Here is a 2,596-nt window from a genome sequence, read left to right as displayed (position 1 = left end):
TCCTCCTCCATCCACCTTGTCAAAATTCCTTGACCGTTTTCCAGCCCAACGTTTGGTCAGACTCTCCGGCCATTACCTCCGACAGCCGTTTCCCCCTTTCCCTCCTTCTCCGACATTTCCGAATCCGTACAAGCAAGAGACAGGAGTAGGCCACTCTGCCCATCGAGCCCATTCTGCCATTCAACACGGCTGGGGCTGACCTGGTTTCAGCCTCAACTGTGCAATAGGGATAGGGTTAGGGTTAGCCCCTCGTAACCCTAGCCACACACTGGCCCCTCGTAATCTTCCATCGCATGGTCATCAGAAATTGATTTCTGCCTTAAAAACGTCGAAAGATTCAGTATCCGCTGCCCTTTCGAGGAAGGGAATTCCAACGAATTTTAACCTCCACTCCAGATGTGACCTCTGTCTAACTGAAACCATAGCCTCCCTAGTCTCGCATGCCATTCTCCTCACCATAAACCATTCGATTCCCCTTGCTTTCCTGGCGTTCCTGAACTTGGAGACTGGGGAACTGAGCGCAGCACGTAGAGCGGAGTGTACAATTTGTAGGAGGCTTCGTAGACAAGTAAGCATGAGACGGCGAGATACTTACTAATACCAACAGTGTGCAGCAGAAACCAACCATCGATCATTGATAAGGGACGCTCCACAGGAATGATACCCAATATTTAAGGATGCCTGCCAGGGAATGCTATATAGGGAGCATTCATAACCACCGACTATTTTCTCATCTCCAGAGAACGCCACTGCAGAAAGAACCCAATTAATGAGGAATTCAGAGAGGCCTCGTCTTCACATTTTTAAGAGTTGTCGACTGAAAAAGAGGAGGAGGTTTTAATTTTAAGAAAACGGCGTGTTAAAGGATTGGAGCATGTTCTGAAGAGAAAGTCACGTGACCTTCATGGCAAACATTACTTGTGCAGCTGCCTTGAGAAGTGAGGGTTTGCAGACAAACTGGAGTCGTGGGCTCCTGTGTACAAATGGAGCTCTGGTTGGCAACAAGAAAGCGATTGGTCTACGGACTAGTGGCTAGTTACTGATGACAACAGCCATTTGCTTGCATGATTGGTTGTCGGGTAACAGTAGAGCTCAGCACAATTTGATCCCCACCATCTCGCGGGCTGTTTCTCTGTTCTCTGCATCCAAAATAAACTACATTGAACCTCAAGAAAAACATTTGACCTTTCCTAGTTTTTAAGCTGCAACTTCTAGTTGAAATAGCAGACACAGTTTGCAAGTGACCCAGCCACCCTGCGCCTTTTGCAAATCAGCGAAAGCATCTAGGGAAAGGGATGCTGAGGAGAAAGTTTCAGATCTGCATGAACAAATTCAAGCAGGACTTAGGAGCAAAAGAAAATGGAACTCTTTCCAGTTTTTCCTCTCCATTCCTGTGTTTATTCCTGGTCTATACATGTGTCTGTCTGTATGTAAGGGGAAGTTTAAAAACAGGTTAGAACGTTTTATGAGTATTGATGGATAATAACTAGATCTCTTTGGTGAGAGTAACTACTTGTTGGAAAGAGATACCTGGTCCAATATTTCTTCCAAACTGAGTCTGAAAACTGGGTCAATTAGGAGGATTTTAAGCATTTATTTTAACCTCTTTAACTTTTGTGATAAACCTGGAAATAATTGCGCATAACTTTCAAATATTACCCTAGGGAATCGAGCCAGAATGATTAAGAAATGTCATCTTTTTGAGCTCCCATTCGTATTTAAGTGGATATGTTGCTAAACATATAGCCTGAAGGAAATCTATGATAGTACAAGGCAAAACAAATACATTAACTCCTCTGCAATATCGTATTACGAGATGCAATCCAGGATTACACCTAATCTGTCTGAAATCCATCATCGACGGGGCTCAGCTCAAAACCTCAGCGTCTGTTTTGCTTCCAGACGAGCTCTCCCCAAATTTACAAAGGATCTGCCCCTCATCTCCCACTCCCTTCACTTCTCCTCGGAACTTTGAGCTATGAAAGATGCACTAAACCAGAAAGGGCACAGGTCCCCAAGAGTGGAAGAAGAATATTGCAAGAAAATCACGAGAGAGAGAGGGAAAAACAACAAAAGTTATGACGATGCGATTACCAGCAGTTCCCAGCAGCAGGGTGAGAATCAGGAACTCCATAATCAGAACATACACAGAACAGGAGAGGGAGAGAGTGCAATTTTTATACTGAGAAAGGCAACTTGTTATCTGGTCAGAGTGGGCATCTTTCACCAGGGAGAGCAAACACAATTTCAATTGGCTTTCCAAATCCCGCAAGGTGCATTTGGAGAAAGAACAACGACAGCCAGTCCAAGCTAATGACAAACACACGTGCTGCTATTCCCAGGACTTTGAGATTGAATTATCCAGCAGAGATTAAGAAGTAATGGCACACAGTCAACAGCTTGCCTCCGAGGAAAACGTCGCAGAGAAATCGAATAACTGTCCAGCATTAATGTCACAAATCACAAATTACAGATCGGTCACAGCTCGGATATCACTCTCATTCTCACGCACAAAGCCAACATGTCAGCGCACACAGGCACACAGAACTCAGCCTGGAATTTCCATTCGCAGCACCCAGGGAACGCCGCACTGTCG

General features: G+C 45.0%; 1 protein-coding gene across 1 annotated transcript in view; it reads right to left on the bottom strand.

Moving 5' to 3' along the window:
- The window catches only part of LOC125488348 (trypsin-like), a 5,315-nt gene extending 3,087 nt beyond the window's left edge, over positions 1-2,228 (bottom strand). Inside the window, exons 1-2 of the mRNA XM_048621339.1 lie at positions 2,095-2,228; positions 596-749 (exon numbers count right to left, since the gene is read on the bottom strand). Coding sequence (XP_048477296.1) covers positions 596-749; positions 2,095-2,134 — 194 coding nt within the window. The 5' untranslated portion in view covers positions 2,135-2,228. The remainder of the gene's footprint in view (positions 1-595; positions 750-2,094) is intronic.
- Between the last annotated feature and the right edge of the window lie 368 nt (positions 2,229-2,596).

This window comes from Rhincodon typus, unplaced genomic scaffold, assembly GCF_021869965.1.
Source record: "Rhincodon typus isolate 14 unplaced genomic scaffold, sRhiTyp1.1 hic_rhity00000517, whole genome shotgun sequence".
NCBI lineage: Eukaryota > Metazoa > Chordata > Chondrichthyes > Orectolobiformes > Rhincodontidae > Rhincodon > Rhincodon typus.
This window is presented reverse-complemented; position numbering and strand designations above follow the sequence as displayed.